The sequence below is a fragment of the Equus przewalskii genome, chromosome 1, assembly GCF_037783145.1.
Source record: "Equus przewalskii isolate Varuska chromosome 1, EquPr2, whole genome shotgun sequence".
Taxonomy (NCBI): domain Eukaryota; kingdom Metazoa; phylum Chordata; class Mammalia; order Perissodactyla; family Equidae; genus Equus; species Equus przewalskii.
In genome coordinates, this window is record NC_091831.1 from 127,652,339 (window position 1) to 127,677,768 (window position 25,430).

Here is a 25,430-nt window from a genome sequence, read left to right on the forward strand (position 1 = left end):
AAGTCTCTTTTAAACTGTAAGTTCCTCCTCCCTCTGTTTTTTTTTCTTGCTATTTATTTGTTGAAGGAACAGGCTCATATGCCCTATAGAATTCCCCACAGTCTGGATTTGACTGATTGTAGCCTTGCGATGTCCTTTAATTTGCTTCTCTGTCCCTGGTGTTTCCAGTAAACTGGTAGTTACAGCTAGAGGTTCGATCAGGTTCAAGCTCAATCTTTTTGGCAGGAACGCTTCCTAGGTGGAGCTGTGTACTTCCCATCGCGTCACCTCAGGAGACACATAACATCTGATTGCCTCAGTTGTTAAGATTGTTCAGTGGGTTCCAACGCTGTTAGCCTGATCCAGTCACTGGAAGATCCCCCGATGGTTTAGCTGCCGCTGTTGGTCGTTGCACGGATTGGGGGCTGCAGAACAGTGACGATACTCGAATTTTTATCACTCTTTCTGCATTTATTAACTGGAGTTCGCTGATTAAAAAACCCAAAACACAGCTTTCCCTCATCAACTGTTTGGTTTCTCTAGGGTATAATTTAGACAAAATGAGCGTCGATGCTGCTTTCCCTGTAAGTTTTCAGAATATTCAGTTAACCATACTTGTTCAGATTTCGTCCCCACCACAACCCTGGCTAAACTGATTTCACAGGTGAGGTCCTGGAGACTGGCAGAGGTCAAGAGACTTGCTCAGCCTCACACAGTAAGGGGCCGAGCTGGGATGCCAACTTGGGTCTGGCCATCCCTGAAGCCTGTGATCTTTCCACAAAGGCCACAGTGTCTTCTCTGACCGCCTTCTGATTTGACAACTGTTGCAAATTATGGAAGCACTTGGTTGGGGCTAGCTCCGTGGCCGAGTGGTTAAGTTCGCGCGCTCTGCTGCGGCAGCCCAGGGTTCGGATCCTGGGCGCGGACATGGCACCGCTCGTCAGGCCACGTTGAGGCGGCGTCCCACAACCCACAACTAGAAGGACCTGCAACTAAGATATACAGCTGTGTACAGGGAGGGTTTGGGGAGATAAAGCAGAAAAGAAAAAAAAAGATTGGCAACAGTGGTTAGCCCAGGTGCCAATCATTAAAAAAAAAAAACAAAAAGGAAGCACTTGGTAAACCGAGAAGGTAGGGCTTGACATTTTTGACCGTTAGCATTGAGGCTTCCTTGAAACACACAGACGTTTCACTGTGTGTGTCCTGACTTCCCAGCTAACAGGGAGCTCTGTGGGCAGGGCCATGCCACACGTGGTCAGTGGTCACCACCTCACCTGGTGTAGTAATGAACCCTGGGACTGCCCTCCACTTTTTTTTCGAATTCTCCCTGTGTGAGCCACACCCGCTAACAACTTTGACTACTTCCTGACCTTACACCCTGATGACTGCCATCGTCAGCTCTGACTGATTTTGAGGGCTGGCCTTGAATGCCTATTCAGGCCTATTAGGCCAGGCTTCTACAGGCACCCCAGACTCTACCTGGCAAAAGCCACACCCATGTCCCCACTGCCCAAACCTGCCCTTTCTCTCCTAAACCCTATCATCTCAGTTTCTAGCGTCGCTGTTCCTCAGACTCCCCAGCTAGAGACTCAGCCGTCTTGGACCTCTACCCCCAGCCCTCCACTCCCATGTCTCAGGCTGAGGCAGATGCTGAGATGAAACTTTGGATGCAAGATGCTTATTAAGGATCAAAGGAAGGAAGCTTGTGAAAGGAAGATGGATTGGGCAGAGGGAGAAGTTGAGCTGTGACGCAGGCCCGACCAAGCACCGGCTGACGGGTGGGGAGCTCTGCAGCTGCTAGTGCCCGTTGGAATAGTCTCATGGAGGACGGAAACGTCCAGGCCTCTCTGCACACCAGGACTCTCAGCCCTCCTGCCCCACCAGCTCATCTCTCCTCCTCCTCCCATGCTTCCTGTGTTCCAGCCACACAATTCCCCAGATAGATAGGCCACACCTCTGTGCCATTATGTAGACTGCTTTTTCCTTGGAACATGCTTTCCCCACTTCTGTCTTCTCCATGAGCTTCTCAGACATTCCTCCCCCTTACCTTCCCAAGGAAGAATAAATCCCAAAGTTCTCTGCACACACCCATTACAGCACAGGCCACACTATGTTACATTTTGGTCCCCCCACCCCACCCCCCGACCACCAGCTTCTGGAGGACAGGAACCCCGCACTACTCAGCTCTGGGCCCTGGCTCCCAGCAGACAGCCTGGCTCTCAGTGAACATTGGCGGGTGGTGGCGAACTGAGTGATTGTGGTTACACAGAACCAATTCACAACAGCTTGTCGGATTTAAAATTTCGCCATAGAGCTCCCAAAAAAAGAAATGGATATTGAATTTAAGAGATGTATTTCAACATTTCTATTTTATTTAAGAACTTGCTTTTTTGTTGTGAGAAAAATACAAAATTCATTTTGCAAAATTCACCCAGATAAATGATCAAAGTCCCATGTGGTACAAAATACCTTTCCCAAATGGAATAGATGGAAGAGGAAGATTTCCACCCCACACAGCACATGCAGAGGAAGGATGCCACAAGGCACGGAGGCCGAGGTTGGGGGGGAGCGTGGGAGAGTTCTGAATACAAGGCCAACTGTGAGGCCTCAGGCAAGACACACCTCTCAGGTCATCAGGTTAATGCCGGTAAAATGGGTTGGTTTCAAAGCCTCTTTTTCTTACCTTTTTTTTTCTTTTTGAGAAAGATTAGCCCTGAGCTAACATTTGCTGCCCATCCTCCTCTTTTTGCTGAGGAAGACTGGCCCTGAGCTAACATCCGTGCCCATCTTCCTCTACTTTATATGCGGGACACCTACCACAGCATGGCTTGCCAAGCGGTGCCATATCCACACCCGGAATCTGAACCAGCGAACCCTGGGCCGCCGAAGTGGAACATGTGCACTTAACCGCTGCGCCACTGGGCCAGCCCCAGTAGACTTTATTTTTAAAAAGAGTTTAAAAAAAACTGAGCAGAGGGGCCGGCTCTGTGGCCGAATGGTTAAGTTCGTGCGCTCCGCTGCGGTGGCCCAGGGTTCGGATCCTGGCTGAGGACATGGCACTGCTCATCAGGCCACGTTGGAGCGGTGTCCCACATCCCACAACTAGAAGGACCTGCAACTAGGATATACAACTGTGTACAGGGGGGTTTGGGGAGATAAAGCAGAAAGAAAAAAAGAAAAAAAGGAAGATTGGCAACAGTTGTTAGCCCAGGTGCCAATCTTTAAAAACAACAAAAACAAAAAAAAAACTGAGCAGATAGGACAGAGTTCCCATACACTCCTCTCCCCAGCAGTTTCCCCTGTCTTAGCTTGATTTCATGTTAGTACAATGTTCGCAGGTTTATCTGTAGGATAAATTCCTAGACATGGGATTGCTTTGGTCAAAGGGTAAATGCATTTGTACTTTTAGTAGATGAGTAGACGAGGGGATTGTCCCATTGTGAACTCCCACCGGCCACGTGTGAGAACGGGAGCCCCTTTCGGCTCTAGCGGTTTTTATTCTCTCTCCTTCCCAGGACTCAGGCCCAGTGGGTAACTTGGTGGGGAGTTTTTCTAAGATGTGGGCTCCTAAACTGGCCACAGCCAGCTGTGCCACATGCAGGAGAGCTCAAATCAGACAGAAACAGCTCTCAGGCAGAACTTCCAGGCCACCCTACACAGGCATCCTCCACGTTCTGTGAGACCCTGAGGCTTCCAGAATCATGTTTCCCTGGAACCACCCTCTCCTACAGGTGCAGCCGAGCCTCGCGATGACCTGTGCTTGCCTGGTACCTAAAAGCAAAGGGCCAGACCAGCTGTGCTGTCCACTACAGTTGCCACTTGCCCCAAGTGCCTATTTAAATGTCAAATAATTAAAGTAGAAACTCAGTTCCTGAGTCCCACCGGCCACATTTCAAGTGCTCAATAGCCACAGTTGGCTAGTGGCAAACATATTGGAAAGCACAGACCTGGAACATTCCGATCCTCGCAGGAAGTTTTACTGGATACTGATGCTCTAGAGAGGTGACCCTTTATTTGGGGCTATTAAAAACGAGAAGAATGACAACTAAATGCAAGGTGTGATCCTGGACTGGATCCTGGTCCAGAAAACGGACGTGAATGGCTCAACTGACAAAATTTGAATAAGGTCTGAAGATGGGTTAACAGTGTTGCATCAGTGTTAATTTTCTTTTGTTTTCTTTTGAAGATTGGCACCTGGACTAACAACTGTTGCCAATCTTTTTTCTTTTTCTGCTTTATCTCCCCAAACCCCCCTGTACGCAGTTGTATATCTTAGTTGCATGTCCTTCTAGTTGTGGGATGTAGTGTTAATTTTCTGATTTTGAAAATTATATTGTGATTCTGTCAGATGTTAACATTGGGGGAAGCTGTATTGTGAAAAGTATTTGGAAATTCTTTGTACTATTTCTGCAACTTTTTTGTAAGTGTAATTTCAAAATAAAAAGTTTTAAAACTTCAAAAAATGTAAAATGAGAGAAAAAGGAGAGTGTGTGCCTCCTGGAACTGTCAAAGTGTACAGATAAGCTTGTGAAGAGAAACAGTGGTGGAGTAAGCGCAGCATTCATAAAGTCCCGTGAATGAGTTAAGGACGGTCCCTTCTGTAAGTGATGGGTGGAGCCCTTTCCCCAGGTCGGGGAGACAGAAATGCTGATGAGTTTGGCACCTGACCTCACCACCTGATTAGCTGCTTATCTATCCAGATCCCCAGTGTCTTCTCTGAAAAGAGGCCCCTTGCATCTCAGGGGACTGCTGCGAGGCTCCGAGGAGAGAATGGAGATGAAATTGAGCTGAGAGCTGCAAAGGACCATACCTGTGGGAAGGGATGAGCTGCAAAACCTGAAAGAGGGCCCTGGAGCAACGCTGGTGAAAAAGATGACGAACATGGGCTGCTCGTCCTGCATGACTGTGCGTTTCAGTAGAAGCAGCTGGAGATCTGTTAACAACGATTTTTAAAAAGCCCTTAAATGGTGGGCCTCTTCTGTTCGGTGGCCCCATTCTGAGGTCCTATGCGCCTGAAGGTCTGGCCCCTCCGGTTACATGGCTGTGCACCTCCTGGGGGCACTGGGGTCTGCATTTGCTTTCTTCCTGATGCTTTCTGCAAAAGACGAAAATCCTATGGCCTCATGTTGCCCAAGCTCTGCCTCACAGAGCTGGTTTTAGGTTTTAATTGCCTGCCAGATGTGTTAAAAGAAGATGCAACAATAATATTTAAGAACATTTTGGAAAAAGAAAAGAGTCATGCCCAACTCCTCCACTCTGAAATGACTGTTTTTTCACAGCTGCCGCAGGCAAGGTCGCCACCATGCAAGGGGCTTTCCATTCTCCCCTCAATAACAAGCTATCAGTGATTTTCCTGTTACCGCACGACTGCCACAGCCTTTATTACTATGGGTGACTGCCTAATACCCATCCTGTGGTCGCCCTGCAACCCACCCTGCCAATGGACATGATGGTGTTAAGGCTTTGTCATCATGAGCTGTTCTTCTTTAAAATGAGGGATTAGCACTAGACCCTTTTATCCCACTTGCCTGATGGTTCCATGGGATGCCCTGAATTCCAAGCCAGGATTAGAGATTGACAGACTCAAATAGGTTGTGGTGGCCTCAAAATTTTTATTTGACCAGATCTGATTGGTTCAACTGATATTAAGCTAGTTCTGGCCCATATGTCTTAATGTCTGTGAAAAAGAAGTCTGCAGGCTGTTCCAGCCTTACTCCAAATTGGAAGAAAAAAAAAGGTATAGAGGGCTGGAGAGAAAGAGATGATAACATCTGTGGCTTTGGGGCTATGAAGGTCACAGGTCCTCTGGGTCCTCTGGGCCAATACCTGCATTGCACAGATGGGGAAACCAGGGCCAGGAGGCACTGTGATTTCCCCAAGGCTCCGCCTGAGTTCCAGAAGGAGGTAGAACCAGGACTAGGAGTCTGGAAGGATCAGAGCTCACATCACATCACTGTGGTCTGAGGAGCCCTTTGGGGGCCCTGCTGCATTCCAGCAGGGCCATGCAGCTCTGACCTTGGGGCCTGGCCCTGCCCTGAGCAGGAGCCGGGCAGAGGACACTCTTACCAGCCAGGTCCCTCCTGCTAATGGCCACAAGGCCCTCGAACAGTGCTTTGCTGGGGTTCTCGCTGGCAGTGGTCACACCATGCAGCCAGATGAGCAGCATCCGGTGGCCATGCTCCCGGTAGCTCCTGGTGCCTGAGGACCATGAGAGGAAAAGGAGAAGGAGCCATCGTGGTGTGCCTTACAGGAGCCAGGTCTGAGCACGTGTCTTTGCCACCCTGTATGGCCTCCTGAACACCAGGCCCTTCTGAACATTAGGCCAGAGATGGGGAGGGGAGAGGAGGAGCAGCCTCAGATGGGGTGGGGGCAGGGGTTTTGTGTCAGGGACCCTAGAACCTCCCCTGCCCCAGGCTTTCTCTTGAGCATCCACCATATATCCTCTGGGTGTCACTCTGAAGAGAGAAAGCATTGGCATTCATTATGGTACCACGACGCACATTACTATACGTTTCACCTCTTTGGCTCCTCACAAAATCTGTGGCCCTATTTTACGGATGAGAAAACAGCTTAGAGACAGAGCTGGCCACATTCTTCCCCCTGCAGTAGTGGTTCTCAACTCTTAAATGCTCACTAGAAACGCCTGGTGAGTTTTAGAAAACACTGACACCAGCACCCCCTAGCCCCCGCCCGAGATTCCGATGTACTTGGGTCTGGGTGCAGCCCGGGGTCTGGGTGAGTGGTGCTAAAGCTCCCCGGGTGATTCCAATGGACAAGCATGTTTGGAAAATAAGCGCCCACACTCTTCAGAGTGGGTGTGGGGTTAACCTGCTAAATAAACTCTGCGACCAGGTCTGCTGTCCTGGCTGTGGACACACATGCTTGAGCACAGCTGTCAGGTCCACATCAGTCTGTTCACTGGTCCTCCGACCTTCCGCCACTTTTGGGCCCTCAGCAGACACTTCCTCATGGTGCTGCCCTTGGTGCGGCAGTCTCACTTGACCCAATTGTCTCAACTTCCATTTATTCACTAGCCCTTGCCCTCAGCCCTATAATATAGAAGTGCTCCTTTATCGTCCTTGAAAGTTCTTATCTGTTATAGAGCTTTTCTCACTTTTGGACTCCCTGCTCTATTCCACTAAGAGATTTGCATGTTGTTGTGTCAGGCGTCTCTCTAGGTTAATTATTTTAGCTTTCTAAGCAGTTAAGTCTGGTTGGGTTAGACGCTCTTCACTATTTTTCCCCAGAATGTTCATTTATATATTCCTTGTTTATTCTTTCAGAAGAACTGCAGAATCCTTTAGTCAAGTTTCAAAAACCTCCTATTTTCATTTGATTAAAACTGGATCAAAGTTTTAATCCAATTTGGGAAAAATCAATATCTACACGATATTTCTCTTAGGAATACAGAATGTCATTCCACTTACCCATCTTCATCTACAGTTCAACTAATTTTTATTGTATTATTCATATGTGGCATTCGTATTTCTTTTTAAGATTTTCCAGATGAAACTATTATAGATGGAATATTTTTTTAAATACCTTTATATATTTTGCCCACTTATTGATGGAACAGAGGAATACTATGGTGTTTGTATATTTTATCATATATTCAGCTATTTCATTGAATTATTTTATTCTGAGTTTTCACGACTCTGGACTTCCTATATATAATTATAGCATCTGAAATTAATAAATCTCTCTCTTGCTTTCCAATATTTACACTCCTTATTTCTATTTCTGCTTCATGCCTTAGTAGCAGGGCCAAAATTTCCAAATACATGTTAAATAATAGCGCCGACAGCAGCTCTTCTCCTCTTTGCAGGGAATGCCTTTAGCTTAGTGTGGGAATGATGGGTATCAGCTCGGGCTGATTCACAAGAATGTGAAGTTCACGGGTCAATGGGGAGGGAGAGGCAGAGGGCACAGCCTGCGCAAATGCCTGGAAGAGGGAACAGTCTCTCAGTGTGTTGGAAATGGCACGTGGTTTGGTGTGGCTGGGCTGCGGGTTGCACAGGCTTTTTCCACAGAAGCACAAAAACCTGAACCCACCTCGATCGCCCCACCCCTCCACCCTCCTGTTGCTCTGGTTGGGAGAGGCAAGGTGGTACCTGTCCACTGCTGCTCGATGGCGTGGACGTGGGCCTCGCTGAACTCCCAGCAATACGCGAGCTTCTTCCATTCATGGGGCCGCAGGTACCTGGAGGCCAATCGCCACAGTACCGAACGGAGCTGCTGTGTTTCCTGCCGATGGTCCTGCTTAAAGGTCAAGCTCTTCCCAGAGGGGTCACTGGGATCCCTGCATGAGAGGTGGTCCTGTGGGGCACATCCCAAAATGCAGTGGCCATCTGGGGGAAATCTCTCCCAGCCTCTCCCTTGTAAGCCTGGACAGAGAACTGGCGTCATCGCAGGCCTGGGGCTTAATGTCCACTACTCTGGTTTCTGACTCTGCGCCTTGCCGTGACCTCTGGAACCCGAGGTGCTCACACTGTTCCTCCATCCAGAATTCCTCTTCTCACCTCCCTGTCCTTAACCCCATTGTCAGAGTCAAAAGACCACCCACATGCCACCTCTTCCAGGAAGCCTTCCCAATTCCTCTCTTTTCTCTGTGTTCTTATAGCATGCGTGTCAGTAGAATGACTCAGAAGCTGTGGCTAAAATCAGGCGAGCAAGAATCAGGCACCGGACTTGCTGAACACCAATGAGTAGTAAAGGGTAGGCTACAGAATTCTTTCTATGCAAACCAGGTGATAAAATGAGAGGTTGCAAAAGGATTGTGTGATAGCATAAATTAAACCCACAAAAGCCTAAGTAAGCCCCTCTAAAGGAAGTGGATGCAGAGTTTGGGCTGTTAAAAAGCTTGGGATGGGGAAAATCACCATGGTGTCGGCAGCTCTGAATCTTACATCCTAGCCAACGGTGTCTGGCCAGTCACCTGTGAGGGGATGACCTGGGGGCTTGGCTGTTGCCCTGGGTGGTAAAAACCATTTCCCTAGAGCAGTGTTCTCAGCAGTGTCTACACATTGGGGTCATCTGGGAGCTTGAAGAACCACTGATGCTTGGCCCTCATCCCAGAGACTCTGACAGAATTGGTCTGGGGGTCAGGGGGGTGGGGGGGACTTCTGATCCTAACGTGCACCGCGGGCTCAGTGTGAGAACTTTTAAAGGCTGATGTGGTTTAGAATTAAGCACAGGGATAAATCATACGAGAATCTAGCATATCAGAGAAAGAGAATATCTTGTGATTCCTGTGGAATTTGTTATCGATAACTAATTTGGGGATAGTGATTTTTTTAATTTGAGAAGTGTAAGAGAAGTTTACTAAGTTTGTAAACAATATTGGAAGGTTTAAGAGATTTGAGATTCACTTTATTTATAGGTTTAATTTACTGGATTTACTAGGATAATTTAAGAATTTAGGAAGCATTTGAAATGCTTAAAAAATCTATTATATTAGATTTCATTCCATTTAAAATGTTCAGAGTAGTTTAATTAAGTTTAAACATGGCACTACACATTAATCAAAAAGCTTCCTTGAAAATAATTGTTATAATTTACTACTTGTGTAACTAGAATAATAAGATTTATAAAATGAATTTAAAAGTTTATGGAAAACTAGGTTTTGTAATTTGCAATTTAATATTAATTTTTAAAACTGAAGTAAATGCAAAAATTATTTTCTTTGTATAAAAACAACCCTCAAAGACACCAAAAAACTCCCCACCCAACCCTCATTGGCTGACAACTGGATTAGCAAAAGCATAGCCTTACATTCTGCCACTCCTCTTCCCCAACTCCACAGCAGACATCACTAATCAATCCCAGCACACTTTCCTTCTGGGCTCAGAAAGTTACCTGAACGCAACATCCCAAGCAGTAGTTCCAACCACCTGGAGATGGCAGTGAGAGGGAACCAACTAGCCACATCTTTATTCACACATGCATGCATGCATTCATCCACCAACTAGAAGCCACAGCAGTGCCCAGTAGTATCCCCACACTGGCATGGACCACAGTTGGCCTCGTTTCAGTGTGGTCTGGATGCTCACCCATCTCCAAATGCTCACAAACAACCCCGCTGCTAGATAAGGCAGGGATTATCACCCCCTTGGAAAGTGAGGGGCCCCTGAATTGGTCAGGGCTGCGGTCCAAAGCCAGTTTCACAAAGAGCCATGGCCGCTCCCTTTCCAACACGGAGAGACCAAGCTCAGGGTCTCAATACCTTCTCCCATCTGTAGAAACGATCGGCTTTTATGATCATGTCCACCAGGCTGACGTGGTTGCTGCGGGCGGCCACTGCCAGGGCGGTTTTTCCTTGCTGCAAGTAAGAAGAAGGAAGGGAAGCCAGAGTTTCCACAGGAGGAGGGTAGTGTAGCCTTTAGCACTGACTACAAACCCTCCAGACCAAAGAAAGTGGTCTCCAGCAGTCTACCCTGGAGAGCAGAAAGGCTTTCTGGGCATGTCGAGGCATGTGGGAAAGTCACAGGTAGAATAAGGCAATAACGATAATTCCAGCAACCATCTTGTGTGTTTCTGTAGAATTTAGGAAGTCTTAGAGCTTATGAAACTCAGCTCGCATAACTCTTCAACATCACCTGTGAAATAGGCATTACCAGTCCTATTTCTCAGATGCAACCAGAGCCCAGAGAAGGGGCTTGGGCTCATCATATCAAGTGTGCTGGCCTCCCCTCCCCTCAAGGCTCCCAGCCCTTTGCTCCAGGCCTCCTGCCTGGTGCTGGCCCCAACGACTCTCAGGGACCCAAGGGGTGATAGAAAGCTCCTCTTTGCATTGGGTCAGCTGCCCTGGGGCCCAGTTCAAAGCAGGGATCTCCTCCCAGGTCATGCAAGCACCCTTCTCCTCACGAACCTGTGACCTCTGTAGCCTCATACCAAGTCTTCACTCTTCTCTGACCTCCAGCCACCTGAGGAGGTAGCCACCCCAGAGGCACAGTGAGCTGGGAAGTTTCCCCCACCCCTGTCCCACCCGCAAGGTGTTGTAGGGTGACGTGCCCTCTTCCATTCCTTCTCCCCCGTCCCCACCTGCTGACTCAAGGAACTCAAAGTCTGATGGGGACCATGAAACAGAAGACAACCATGTCACACGCCTGGACCAGGAGAGGGGCAGACCGTGTGTTGAGGGACCTCAGAGGAGGCAGGGAAAGGTGGTGCAGGGGCAGGAGGTTTCCTGGAGGAGGCAGCATTTGAGCTGGTGTATAAAGGATAGGAGGCCTTGAATACTCTGAAAGCAAGAGACATTTGTAGCAGGGTCTCTGGCAAAGAGGGAGCCATGAACACTTGAAAGGGAGGTGGGTTGTGAGCAGAAGTACCTTATCTCTCAGGTTTAAGTTAACCCCAGCGACGAGAAGCATCTCAGCTATGTCCTGCCAGGCGTGCTCAGCAGCAAGGTGGAGGGGCGTCTGCTGCCTCTGGAGTAGAAGACAAGGAGACAGAGAGCAGAAAAGCATGAGGGTGGCCCGTGGCTCAAAGCCAGAACAGGACCAAGGTGGGTACATTCCCAACGGGGCTTAACAAAGTTTCTCTAAGAAATTATGGGGGTGGGGTAAACTGGGTTCAATCACAACCATAATATTCACCAGGGAAAATTTGGTAAAAACAAAAAAGTAAAGAGAATAAAAAATATCACTTGTTGATCCTAGTATGTTTCTTCTAGTCTTTTTTTTAATGCAGAATATTCTTAGTTGGTTGGTTTTACATATTTGAGATCATCCTATATACATACATTTGGCATCTATTTTTCTACCTAACATATCATTTTCCGCATGATATAAACTCTGATAAACGCTATTTTTAATAGCTCCATAATTACATGTCCGTACTATAATTTACCTACTACTCCTCCACTACTAAATATTTGGGTCATTTTCAAATTGAAGACTGATAAACAATGCTGCAAGGAATATCTTTGTGCACGAGCTTTTAATGTATTTCTTGAGGCTCAATTCCCAGAAGTACAAATACTGATCGTTTTAAAGGCATATGATATATCCTGCCAAACTGCTTTCCAGCGCTCGTGGTTGTGCGTTGGCTCTGAGCGCTGCATGGTTGGGGGTGGGTTGTGGGGGCAGGGATTTCAAAGGGCTTCTGACATCACAACTTCAGGACGTGGAGCCTCTTGTTACCCAAGGCTGGCCCAGTCACCCTGCTCTGGGAATTTTCCCTAAGGAAAAATAAAATCAATGAAAGGAAAAGGTTGAAGGTAGGAAGATGTTTACCGCAGGGTTATATATATCATGGCAAAAACTTGGAAATAACCAAAATGTTTAAAATTGGGGATGGTTAATAAAATAATGCTACTCTCAACAAATATTCAAATGCTTTTTACAAGCTAAAAATGCAATTCCTCATCTCTGGGCCACGCTGGTAGACTGCAGCCAAGCCCTGCCAGCTTGGGAGGGTGCCCAAGGCTCCTTGGGGCCCAGATGGTTTCTGCGGCCACTTACATTGTCGGTGGCATCCAGGTCACTGCCGGCGTCGATGAGGAGCTGCACCAGGGCAGGGAAGTTGTGCCTCACAGCGAGGTGCACAGGAGAGGCACCCTGCTGAGGGGGGAGACACAGGATCAACTGACGGGTTCCCCTCGGGTCCGCCCTGCTGCAGGCTGGTGCTGGGGGATGGGCTTAGGGACGGGTATGGTGTTTCTGGGTTTGGCCCCTCTCCTTCTCAGATGGGTGGCCTGAGGCATTTACAGCCCTGGAGCCTGAACCCCTGAGCCCAAAATGGATCCTCAAGGTGGGCGGGGACTTGAAGAGCCAAGTTTGAGACTTCCTATGCCAGGAACTCACAACGTGACTTCAGGCAAACCATTTCCTCTCTCTGCTACTCATTATCCGGCAAGTGATGTTTGCTGAGGTCCCTTCTAGCAACAACACCTTCGTGTTCTCTAATCTCTCATTTAATCCACACAGGAACCTAGGAAGTTTATAGCAATGGTATTCTTATTGGCATTTCCATCTTACAAACGGGCACTCTGAGTTTCAGAAAACTTAAGCAACTTGCCCAAGGACACGTAGCTAATAGAGACCTTGTATTATAAGACTTTCTACCCCCAGCACCTAGGTAGGTGCTGATAACTATTTAAGTATGAAATGAAAGAATGAGAGAGCAGCCAGGACCAGAACAGAGATCTCAGTCCAAGTCCAACACTCATGGCAGGCCTCGCTCAAGACGCCATCCCCCGTGGTCCCCGGGGACCCGACTACATGACAAAGTGGAGGTACTGCCACACCATCCCTCTCTCTAGGTGATACAGTGATACACATCCTGTGGAATAGTACAAAGCCAGTAAAATCAATGGTATAGAGCTATACTTATTGTGGGAAAACACCCTCACACATCGAGTATAAAAAGGTTACAGAACAGAATACACACACACACACAACAACAACAAGAATGCCCACTATTGCCATTACTAGTTTAGGCCAAAAAAAAAAGGGGTTAACAATATTAGAAAAGAAGATTTTAACAATACCATTATTTGTAGGCAATGTGATTGTATACCCAGACAGGTTAAAATAGTTATTACCCCCGCCAAAAAAAAAAAAAAATCCTAGTAGAATTAATAAAAAAGTCATATAGAAGATAAAAACACCCAAGTCAATAGCATTCCTGTATTGAATGCCTACAAAAAATGACATATAATTTTAAAAATATATTCTATTCACAATGATAGCCAAAAAATATAAAGTCTATGAAAGATATCATTGGAAATGGATATGACAAAGGCAAACCAAAAGCTATATAATATCACTGAGGGATGTAAAAGAAGACAGAAAGAAATGGCAAGAGACCATGTTCCTGGTGAAAAAACAAAATATTATAAAGATGATCATTTTCTCTTATATTATTTACAGGTTTAATGTAATCCCAAACCCAAATTTCAATAAATGCCAAAAAGTATTCTAAAACACATCTAGAAAAAAATTTAGGACCAAGGTAAAACCATGATAGAATTTCAGCAGTGTCCTCAGAACACTGCCAGACAGTCGTGAAATCAAAATCAGGCCAAGAGAAGGTTCGTTGTGAGAGTGATGCATGACTCGATGAGCCTGGAGACTGAGAGCCACAATGTGGCTCCTGGAAGCAGCGGACGATGGAGTTACAATAACCAAATATGCTGGACATGGCCTCTGTCGTCCTGGAAACAGATCAGGGGGAATGTGGTGGGAAAGTGGAGTGGAAAGAAAGCAAGTATTGCCTATAATTCTTTTACATTTTATTTATAAAAACCAAAAGAACCAAAGGTATCTAGTGAAAAGCCTTCTTCCCGCGCCCACCACCCACCTGCTCAGTTCTCCATACTCCCCACTCCCACTGCTAGCCTCTGTCACTGCTCTTATCCTTCCAGAGACTTTTTTAATGTATATACAAGCAAAACCTTTTTTTAATTAAATTTTTATTTTGAGATCATTGTAGATTCACATGCAGTTAAGAAATAAGATGGAGAAATCTGGTGTATCCTTTACCCAGCTTCCCCCAGTGGTAACATCTTACAAACCAGAGGACAATCTGCCAACCAGGAGACTGACACTGACAATATCCACCGCCTTATTCAGATCTCCCCAGTTTCACCTGCACTCATTTGTATGTGTGTGTGTTTAGTTCTATGCAATTTTATCACTTGTAAGTATGTGTATTTACTACGTAGTCAAGAAATAGAAGAGTTCCATCACCACAAGGATCCCTTGTGTTGTCCTTTCATAACCACATCCTCTTCCCTCCCCTGCCCCAATCCCCACTCCTAATCCCCAGCAACCACTACCACTAATCTGTTCTCCACGTCTTTTTTTTTTTTTTTTTTTTGAGGAAGATTAGCCCCGAGCTAACATCTGCCACCAATCCTCCTCCTTTTGCTGAGGAAGACTGGCCCTGAGCTAACAACTGTACCCATCTTCCTCTACTTTATACGTGGGACGCTTGCCACAACGTGGCTTGACAAGCAGTGCATAGATCCACACCTGGGATCTGAACTGGTGAACCCTGGGCCGCCAAAGCAGAACATACAAACTTAACCACTGCACCACCAGGCCAGCCCCTGTTCTCCACTTTGATTTTGTTATTTCAAGAATGTTATACAAGTGGAACCATACAATAAGTAACCTTTGGGACTGGCTTTTTTCACTCGACATAATCTCCTGAAGATCCGTCCGGAGTTGTTGCATGTGCCAGTAGTTTCTTCCTTCTTATTGCTGGGTTGTGTTCCACAGTATGGATATACCACAGTTTCTTTTACCATTCACCTTTTGAAGGATATCTGGGTTGTTTCCAGTTTTTGGCTATTATGAAAAAAGCTGCTATTAACATTCAAGTACAGGTTTTTGTATGAATATAAGTTCTCATTTCTCTGAGATAAATTCCCAAGAATGCAACTGCTGGGTCACATGGTAATTACATGTTAAGTCTCAGAAACAACTCCAAAACTGTTTTCCAGAGTGGCTGTGTCATTTTACATTCCCACCAGCAATGGAGGAGTAACTCAGTTTCTCCACATCCTTGCCAGCCTTTGATGTTAACGTAGCAATCTCTCAGTGTGGTTTTAACTTGCACTTCCCTAACAGCTAATAATGCTGAACATCTTTTTATGTGCTTATTTGCCATCTGTCTATCCTCTTCAGCGAAATGTCTCTTCATGTCTTTTGCCCATTTTCTAAATGATTTTTTTTTACTGTTGAGCTTTGAGAGTTCTTTATATATTCCACATGATTGCCTTTGTAAGATATGCGATTTGCAAATATTTTCTTTTGGTCTGTGACTGTTTTTTCATCCTCTTAACAAGATCTTTTGGAGAGCAGAAAGTTTTTAATTTAATGAGGTCTTCAATTTATCAATTTTTTCCTTCCACGGATTGCATCTGTGGTGTCGTCTGACAACTCTTTGCTTAGTCCTAGATCCTGAAGTTTTCCTCCCATGTTTTTTTCTGAAAGTTTTATATGTTTACATTTAAGTCAGTAATGCATTTTGAGTTAATTTTGTATAAGATATGAGGATTCGGTCAAGGCTCTTTTTCTGCCTGTGGATGTCCAATCGCTCCAGCACCATTTGTTGAAAAGGCTATCTAACCTTCCTCCACTGAATCGCTTTGCACATTTGTCAAAAATCAGTTGGGCATATTTGTGTGGGTCTCTCATCCTTTTTCTTTTTTTTTTTTAAGCATACTATTCATTGTTCTGCAGTTTTTTTTGTTTGTTTTTTTAAAGATTTTATTTTTCCTTTTTCTCCCCAAAGCCCCCCAGTACATAGCTGTGTATTTCTAGTTGCAGGTCCTTCTAGTTGTGGCATGTGGGATGCCTCCTCAGCATGGCCTCATGAGCGGTGCCATGTCTGCGCCTAGGAGTGGAACTGGCAAAACCCTGGTCCGCCGAAGCGGAGCGCGTGAACTTGACCACTCGGCCACGGGGCCGGCCCCTTGTTCTGTAGTTTTAAATAAACTTTTTATTTTAGAATATATTTAGTTTTACATAAAAGTTGCAAAGATATTACAGAGTTCCCATATACCCCACACCCAATTTCCCCTATCATTAACATCTTACATTAGTATAGTAATTTTGTCATAATTAATGAACCAACGTGACAGTTTCTCAGACATTCATTGTTTTTGATGACCCTGACAGTTTTGAGGAGTACTTATCAGTATTTGATAGACTGTCTCTCAATTGGGATTTGTCTGATTTTTTTCTCATGATTAGACTGGGTTTATGGGTTTAGGGGAAGAAGACTACAGAGGTAAAGTGTCATTTTCCTCACACCATATTAAGGGTACATAGTGTCGACATGATTTATTAGTGTTGATGTCGGCCTTGACCACCTGGCTGAGGTAGTGTTTGTCAGCTTTCTGTAAGGTTACTCTTTTTTCCCCTTCCCATACTGTATTTTTTGAAAGGAAGTGGCCATGCGAAGCCCACACTTAAGGAAGCCGGAGTTATGCTCCAGCCCTTGAGGTCGGAGTGTCCACATAAACTATTTGGAATTCTTCTGCATGGAAGATGTGTTTATTCTCCTCCATTTACTTATTTATTCAGTCAATCACTTATTTAAATCAGCATGGCCTCATACATACTTATTCCTTGGAATATAATTATCTGTTTTGTTGCTCAAATGGTCCCAGCTTTGACCACTGGGAGAAATTTCTGTTAGGTCCTGGGCCTCTTTGACATAGCCTCATCCTTGTGGAATTTTTTTCCTAATTATTTTTTAGAGCAGTTTTAGGTTCACAGCAAAATTGAGAATGTAGATATTTGCCATATACCCCCTGTCCCCCACACATTCATAGCCTCCTCATTATCAACATCCCCGACCAGTGTAGTACAATTGTTACAAGTGAGGAACCTACACTGACACATCATTATCACCCAAAGTCCATAGTTTACATTAGGGTTCATTCTTGGTGTTATACATTCTGTGGGTTTAGATAAATGTATAAGGACATGTATCCACCACTACAGTATCATACAGAGTAATTTCCCTTCCCTAAAAATCCTCTGTGCTCCACCTACTCATCCCTTCTCCCCCCTAATCTCTGGCAACCACTGATCTTTTTACTGTCTCCATAGTATTGCATTTTCCAGAATGTCATATAGTGGGAATCACACAGGATGTAGACTTTTCCAATTGGCTTCTTTCATTTAGTAACCTGCATTTATGGTTCCTCCACGTCTTTTCATGTCTTGATAGCTCATTTCCTTTTAGCGCCGAATAAGATTTCATTGTCTGGATGTACCACACTTTATCTGTCCGTTCATCTACTGAAGGACGCCTTGGCTGCTTCCAAGTTTTGGCAATCATGAACAAACCTGCTACAAACATCCATATGCGGGCATTTCAACTCCTTTGGGTAAATACCAAGGGCTTGATTACTGGATCCGATGGTAAGAGTATGTTTCGTTTTGTAAGAAAGTGCCAAATTGCCTTCCAAAGTGGCTGTACCATTTTGCATTCCCAGCAGCAGTGAATGAGAGTTCCTGTTGCTCTACATCCTTGTCAGCATTTGGTGTTGTCAGTATTCTGGCTTTTGGCCATTCTAGTAGGCAGGTACCTCACTGTATTTTTTTATGGAGCACTTCTTTAGTTTCTGTCTCTACAAAATGCTCCAGACTCATGCTATAGATTTCCTGACCCAGTCCTAGAATCAGCCATTTCTCCAAGGAGCCCAGATACCTTTAATTGGAGAATGTGCATCTTGCTTTTCACACATAACTGTATCTTTAAGATCTTTCCATATAAGCATATATTTTTTAAAACACTCTCATTCTTTTTTATAGCTGTATAGTATTCAATTGCATGGATGAACCATAATTTATTAAATTGTCTCCTATTTAAACGTTAGTTCCAATATTCTGCTATTACAAACAATACTGAAACAAAAATCTGTATATATGTCATTCCACACATGTGGAACTATATCTGTAAAGTAAATTCCCAAATTTGTTGGGTCAAAGGGACACACATTTGCACTTGTTTTTGTTTGTTTGTGTTTTGTTTTGGGTTCTGTTTTTGAGGAAGATTAGCCCTGAGCTAACATCTGCTGCTAATCCTCTTTTTTGCTGAGGAAGACTGGCCCTGAGCTAACATTGTGCCCATCTTCCTCTACTTTATATGTGGGACGCCTGCCACAGCATGGCTTGCCAAGGAGTGCCATGTCTGCACCCAGGATCTGAACTGGCCGCAGAAACAAAACATGCACACTTAACTGCTGCACCACCATGCCAGGCCCACATTTTCACTTTTTATACATATTGCCAAATTGCTCTCTGTATGTATTGTGCCAATTTATACATGCTCCAGTAATTTACGATGTTACCTATTTCCCCACAGCTTTGTCAACACATTTGGCAAAATTTTTGGATTTGTGCCAATCTGATGACGGAGCAATTTTATCTCCATGTAGTATTAATTTGCATTTCTCTTAAGAGTCTTCTGTATTTTCTTTTCTACCAAATGTCTGTTCATATCCTTTGGCCATTTTTCTCTTGAGTTGTTTATTTTTTAGTGATTTGTAGGAACTCTTTATATATTAGAAAGACTCAGCCCTCTATCTTTGCTTCTAGTTTGTCATTTGGCTTTGACTTTCCTTACAGTCTCTTTTGCCAGTCAAAATATTTGTTTTTACATTATCAAATTTATCACTCTTTTATGGTATGTGGATTTAGGCCGACTCTCCTACTCCACTTTTCTCTTTCAAAGTGTTCCTGGTTATTTTGAATTTCGATTGTTTAAGAAAAAAAAGATAAACAGATAAAACAAAACAAAAAACCTGTTGCCATGTGAATAAGCCACACCTTGCAGTAATCTGAAAAGACAAGGAGCGCAGGGCATCCCTAAAAGAGATCAGGACTAGCCCCACGCGGCAGATATCGGCTCAGGATATTGGCTCTACAGCCTCCCATCAGTGGGAGGGGACCATCCGTGCTGGCGGATAGCGAGGCGTTGGGACCTCCTGGACCAGCAGATAGAGGCAGCTGGAGGTGAACGTGTAACTGGTATTCATTCATTCAGTGAGTACGTATTGAATGTCTACTGTGTGCCAAGGACTGTTCCAGGTATTGGGGATCCAGCAGCGAACACAACAAACAAAACCTCTGTCAACATCAGCAGAACCAACATGGGGTTTGCCTTCTACTGAGGAAAACTGACAAGAAACATCATCAACAAAGTAACCTAACAGTTAGTGCCAGAAGCTAAGGAGAAAGCAAAAGCGTCAGGGATGGGGGACTGATGGGAGCGTCTGCTCTTCTAGAAGAAGGAACAGAGCACGCCTCCGACAAAGAGATTCTAGGATGGCGGACTGTGTTAATTATTTGGGTCAGTCCTCAACTGGGGCAGAAATCCACATACGAAACAGTTCATTGTGACAGAATCATCTGTTAAGAAACAGAACCCAATAAATTTAAGTATTTGCTTATTTAATAAGAGGTGTTGAGACAACTACTTCGTCATTTCAGAGGAAAAAATACGCATTGGTCCCTGTTTTATACCACGGATATTTAAAAATTGATTTTTAAAAGTTGATTTTTAAAAATCAATTTACGTAAAAATTGGAAGGAGATAAATTATTTTGAAATTATGGGCAAGGAGATTCATTTTCAAAGCATAGAAACAATGTAAGAAAAAGCAAAGAAAAAAATCATCAGGTTTGATTTCTTTGGGGAAAAGAGCATTTCTGTTTGCAAAAAAAAAATAGAGCCAGAGGAGAGAAGTGAGGGCCTTCACTTTTTAGGTCTGTGTCTTTTGACACTATTACTACCAGCAGGTTACTTTTTGATATGTAAAAAATGCAAATATAACAAATAAAAATAATATAAATAAATAGGGGCAAAACTAGTCAAAATGAAAACAGCCTACTAAGAAGAAATCTTTATCGTTGACATGGGAGGCAGAGGGCTTATATATATGATAAAGAGCCCAGGCAAACTAATTTAAACATCATTTTAGATCCCCACATATAAATGGGCAAACAGTTTGAAGAGACAATTAGCTACAAATGGAAAAATGTTCACTTTCAATAATAATTGAAGGGATGCAAATTAAGACAATAATGAAGGATGTTAGGTATTTTTTTCAGTTGAGAGAAAATGTAAAACATACTATACAACACTGGTGAAAGGACTAAGAAATGGCCAACCCACACACTGCTAGTGGCCGTGCAGACTGCCACAGGACCTTTAGGAGGTGACTTGGTTTACACATCAAGAGCTGGAAAGCTATTCACAATATTTGACCTCAAATTTCCACCTCTGGGAATCTTCCCAAAAGAAAATTTATAGGCATAAAGCTGTGCTACTTGTATTGGCAAGTAAACTTGATGCTCTACGATAGTTGAAAAGGTAATAAATCATACTGCCTCCATTTGACAGGCAAAACTGTCAGCATCAATAGCGATGCAGGAACGTGGAAATGCTCGTGATTACCTGGGCACAAGATTATACGTATATGATCATTCTAACTATGCTAAAGTGGGTAACTTTTTTAAAAGATTAAAGTAAATATAGAGTAAATAAAAGAGAATATTTGTGCCAGGGTAGTAGAAACGTGAGTGATTTTGTTCTGTTTTCTAAAATTCCTTTTATGTTTTATTACTTTAATAAGTTTTTAAAGTCTAACTTTGTTAGTAGTTTTAAATTAATATCTGAGTATAGAGAGAGACATATCATGTTCCTAGATGGGAAGACTAAATATTAAATTCATTTTAATTATCTATAATTAATTTATACTTTAGTGATTAACATAAATTTTAAGTTGATTTTTTTGAATTGACAAAATTACTTTAAAATTCAACTGGAAGGGGCTGGCCTGGTGGCACAGCAGTTAAGTGTACACCTTCTGCTTTGGCGGCCTGGGGTTCACCAGTTCGGATCCTGGGTAGGGACATGGCACCACTTGGCAAGTCGCGCTGTGGTAGCCGTTCCACATTTAAGTAGAGGAAGATGGGCTGGATGTTAGCTCAGGGCCAGTCTTCCTCAGCAAAAAGAGGAGGATTGGCGGCAGATGTTAGCTCGGGGCTAATCTTCCTCAAAAAAAAAGATTCAATTGGAAGAATAAACATGTGAGACTATAAAAGGATAAAAGATTACACTAATAGAGAAGAATAATTAAGGGAGACTAGCCTTTATGACTTTAAAACAAATCATAAGGCAATAATAATTAAAATAGCATGGTACCAGCTCAAGAAAAGACATAAAACTTACTAATAGAGAATCACTCACCCACAAATAGAATGCATCATATATCAAAATGTAAATATATGATGAAGGAAGGAATGAAAAAGCACTAAGAAATGTTAGAATTATTTAACAAATGCACTTAAGATAGAAATATAAAAATTTGGGGGAAAAAATCTGAGTAATATATCAGACCATACACAAAAATACATTTTAGGAGGATTAAAGAGAAACATCAAAAATCAGGGGCTGGCCACATGGTGTAGTGATTAAGTTCAGCACATTCTGCTTTGTCAGCCTGGGTTCACAGGTTCAGATCCCGGGAGCAGACCTACACCACTCATCAGCCATGCTGCAGCGGCGACCCACATGAAAAAAAAAAAAGAGGAAGATAGGCAAAGGATGTTAGCTCAGGGTAAATCTTCCTCAGAGAAAAAAAAAAAATTAAATCACAACTAGAAGATTAAAATTAAAATAAATTAAAATTCAAAACGTGTCAAGAATACCATTGATTACATAAAAATTTACATCTTTTCAAAAAATTACATTATATTATTTCAAAAAATTATATCTATGTCAAAAAATGGTAAGAAGTGCTGGCCCCGTGGTGTAGTGGTTGAGTTTGGTGCATTCCACTCTAGTGGCCCAGGTTTGAGGGTTCAGATCCTGAGTGCAGACCTACACCACTCGTCAGCCACACTGTGGCGGCATCCCACATAACGAAATAGAGGAAGACTGGCACAGATGTTATCTCAGAGCTAATTTTCCTCAGGAAAAAACAAAAAATTGTACGAGCAAACAACATATACGATTCCAAGAGTAATGACCTCATGGAAACAAAAAGCCACCAACAGAGACAAGGGATCTAAAGAAATAACTCACAACAGAAGACCCTAAACTAGAAAAATGAATTAATAGGAAAAGTACAGGCCGAAAGGAATCAAAGAGATTCAAAGTAAAATAATAACTAAGAATCATTTAACTAGAAAATTAATAAAAATATTACTTTTTATTGATGAAAGGTCAATATTGATGAAAAGTCACTCATAAATTACTGGGGGCTATGTGGTCTGACCTTCTGGGAAGCAGTTTGACAACTTACATCAAGAATCAGAAAAATGTTTTTACCACCTGACCCAGAAATCCTGCTTGGGGAATTCATATATAAAGCAAATGAAATAAAAAGTTACGTACTATAAAAACGTTCATGAAACCATTATTCATCGTGGCAAAGTCAGAACCAACTTAAATACCCAACAGTAGAGGAATTGTTAAGTGTGATGTGGTCACTGGACCACATCTGGCACTAAAAATGGGTCCTAGGAAAACTATGCAGCAACAGTTGATGCTCGGGCTGGGTCAACTCCACCGGACTGGAATCAAGGTTCTGGTGTCTTGATGAGTAAGATAAGTATGCTTCCCCCTTTCCAGAATTCTGCCTTAGCCTGGATTCTTTCTCGCTGGAGATGCTACTCTACAGGAGGAAGAACTGGGAGGGAATGAAGTCAAGTCATCGCTTTTCTAGGGGGTTGGGATTAAGGATGCCTTTTGTCTCTATATTGCAATGAACTGTGGTATACTGTTTTTACAGTAATTTTAAATATAGTACTTATTTCAGCTGTAAGAAATGACCTCGGGGCCAGCCCGGTGGCGCATCGGTTAAGTTCACACGTTCCGCTTCTTGGCGGCCCGAGGTTCACCGGTTTGGATCCCGGGTGCGGACATGGCACGGCTTGGCACGCCATGCTGTGGTAGGCATCCCACATATAAAGTAGAGGAAGACAGGCATGGATGTTAGCTCAGGGCCAGGCTTCCTCAGCAAAAAGAGGAGGACTGGCAGTAGTTAGCTCTGGGCTAATCTTCCTCAAAAAAAAAAAAAAAAGAAAGAAATGACCTCTTTCTAATTTAAACAATAAATAGTTCCTCACTTATACAATGGGAATAATAATAGTGCCCATAGTTAGGGAAAAAGGCCCAGGGAGGTCAAAGCAGCTTGCCTGAGGTCATTCGGTTTGCGAGTGGCCTCAAAGCCAGGTTGTCTGGCACCAAAGTCCATGTCTTAACCACAAGGTTTTATGTTGCCTGTGTGTGCACCACAACACAACAGGAGAAAAATGAACAACCAAGAGCCTAGATCTGTAACATAAAGATCGTTACTGAGACCCAGTGGATAAATGAGTGGAAAAAACGAGCAGATAATTCACTCTGGAGGAAATGCAACCTCGGTTTCTAATCCTGTTCCAGCTGGGAGCTTATTTGACTCTCCCTCGTGCTGTCAGCTCCCCTGGTCCTGGCCCCGCCCCAACCCCAACGGGCCTGAAGTGCCTGAAGTGCTCCCTGCTGTACTCCAACGGTGGGGTCAGGGGACACTTTGCAGTGGGGACCCCCTTCAATCCAGGACCCCGCACTTACATGATCAGCCACATTGGTGCAGCCTCCTGCGTGGATGAGGGCCCGGGCCACGTCCTCGGAGCCACTGAGGGCTGCATAGTGGAGGCAGCTCTGCTTTTTCTAGAGGGAAACAGGCATCAACGCAGTGTCCTAAGGACCTCACATCATGCAGTGGGGTTTACAAAGCACTATGGGATTCCTTATCTCATTTGCATCTCACAACCTCCTGGGACTATTATCCCCATTAAACCCTGACGCTGGAGGCATCAGTGACTTGCCCAGGCCGGGTGACTAGTACCAGGGGCTCACTATGGCCTCAGCCTTTTCCTTGCCTCCTGTCACAAACTCTGGAACATAGGCCAAGGCCCGAACAATTCCTTAGCTGGTAAAGACATGCAGAGTACAGACTCTGAGGAGATGGTTTTCAAAGAGGGGGACAAATCAGATTTGCCCGTACAGAGCAAACCCCACCTGGCGTGGACTGTCCGGCTGGAACAGGCCTCAGCGTGTCCAGGCAGGAGACTGGCAGGGCCAGAGCGAGGGCTTCATGCCGGACAGGCCTTCTAAGCGCTCTCCGTCAGCCAGAGCCCACCCCTGAGGCAACAACGATGTCACATGCGATACCTCCCCACGCTGCCAGGCAAGCCCCATAGGTGACCAACTGTCCCAGATTGCCGGGACTGAGGGTTCCTTAGGATTTGGGATTTTTGGTTTTAAAACCAGGACAGTACGGGGCAAACCAGGACAAGTTGGTCACCCTCCCAAAGTCCCATCTGAGGGAAGTGCACTGGGTGGATGGGAACCAGTCCACCCCTCAATGGGAAATGCCATCACACTGGACTTGCCGCCTCCTCAGAGACCCTGCTGCACCGCATTGCGAGGGGTGGGAGGGTTTCTGTGCCTCTGCCAGAAACCTCAAGCCGAGGCTGGAGCACAAGGCCCAGTGCAGTGGGCAGCTCCAGCGCCACCAATGACCACCAGCTGGACACAACCTCCCCAGTCTCTGCTACTGTTGGCATTTCACTTCTTTTGCCCCCTCCCAGCACCTAGTACTGTACTGGGCACAGAGAAGGGACCTGCTAACTGAAGAGCAACACCAAGCCAATGGGAGGACATAGCTGGGTGCCCTGGGGCAGCCGCCTTTCCTCTCTGGGCTCTGGTGACCCCCACACTCCTGGGGTAGTAGTTCCCACACCTCCAGGGGACTTCTGCAAATTAAGTGTTTTGTGGCTTATAAAGCATTATTCACATTTAGGGGATATTAACACTGATATTACGATTAAATTTGCATTTGCCATTTTGCTATTTATTTCCTATATGTTTCCTGTCTTTTTTGTTCTGTTTCTCCTTGACTGTCTCCTTTTGTGTTAAATAAATATTTTTGAGCAT

General features: G+C 44.5%; 1 protein-coding gene across 6 annotated transcripts in view; it reads right to left on the reverse strand.

The window, feature by feature from the left end:
- Positions 1 to 4,915: 4,915 nt before the first annotated feature.
- The window catches only part of ANKDD1A (ankyrin repeat and death domain containing 1A), a 41,201-nt gene continuing 20,686 nt past the window's right edge, over positions 4,916 to 25,430 (reverse strand). For 3 of the 6 annotated variants that reach the window (XM_070623360.1, XM_070623338.1, XM_070623350.1), the window contains 6 exons: positions 24,063 to 24,161; positions 12,441 to 12,539; positions 11,307 to 11,405; positions 10,202 to 10,297; positions 8,091 to 8,295; positions 5,570 to 6,177 (listed from right to left, as the gene is read on the reverse strand). In XM_070623360.1, coding sequence (XP_070479461.1) covers positions 5,930 to 6,177; positions 8,091 to 8,295; positions 10,202 to 10,297; positions 11,307 to 11,405; positions 12,441 to 12,539; positions 24,063 to 24,161 — 846 coding nt within the window. In that variant the 3' untranslated portion in view covers positions 5,570 to 5,929. Of the gene's footprint in view, positions 5,075 to 5,569; positions 6,178 to 8,090; positions 8,296 to 10,201; positions 10,298 to 11,306; positions 11,406 to 12,440; positions 12,540 to 24,062; positions 24,162 to 25,430 lie in introns of those variants that run through there. The other 3 variants (XM_070623348.1, XM_070623366.1, XM_070623345.1) reach the window with 2 other exon arrangements.